At 44.8% G+C, this 502-nt stretch overlaps 1 protein-coding gene across 1 annotated transcript in view; it reads left to right on the forward strand.

The window, feature by feature from the left end:
• Nucleotides 1-502, forward strand: part of EPHA4 (EPH receptor A4) — a 138,135-nt gene that overhangs the window by 109,172 nt on the left and 28,461 nt on the right. The window contains exon 7 of the mRNA XM_012802116.2: nt 270-394. Within this exon, the coding sequence (XP_012657570.1) occupies nt 270-394 (125 nt within the window). The remainder of the gene's footprint in view (nt 1-269; nt 395-502) is intronic.

Raw genomic sequence — 502 nt, forward strand, 5'->3', positions numbered from 1 at the left:
TCTAGGTGATGTGGCGGGAATACAGCAGGCCTGTGGCCACCAGGCTTTTACTTCACAGTGTGTTTTTAAGACAAACAAAATACAAAAAAAAAGTGGAGAGAATGATAAAAATGGTATGCTTTTGCACTGGAGTAAAGTGGTCAAGAGGAAAAGAAAACAAACCGTCACGCTTTTCTTAAGTAAGATGAAATTATTGACTGACACTCCCCAAACCATTTTGTCTTTCCTAAAGCAAAATGTCTTTCTGGTTTGCTTGTTTTCCATCATAGCACCATCATCCATTGCTTTGGTCCAGGCTAAAGAAGTGACAAGATACAGTGTGGCCCTGGCTTGGTTGGAACCAGATCGGCCCAATGGGGTAATCTTGGAGTATGAAGTGAAGTATTATGAAAAGGTATGAACAAGACTCCTTCCCTCCTTCCCTTCCTCTCTCGCCTCCTCCCTTCCCTCCTTCCCTCCTTCCCTCCTTCCCTTCCTCTCTCGCCTCCTCCCTTCCCTCCTT

This window comes from Otolemur garnettii, unplaced genomic scaffold (assembly GCF_000181295.1).
Source record: "Otolemur garnettii isolate 467f Iridium unplaced genomic scaffold, OtoGar3 scaffold00013, whole genome shotgun sequence".
Taxonomy (NCBI): domain Eukaryota; kingdom Metazoa; phylum Chordata; class Mammalia; order Primates; family Galagidae; genus Otolemur; species Otolemur garnettii.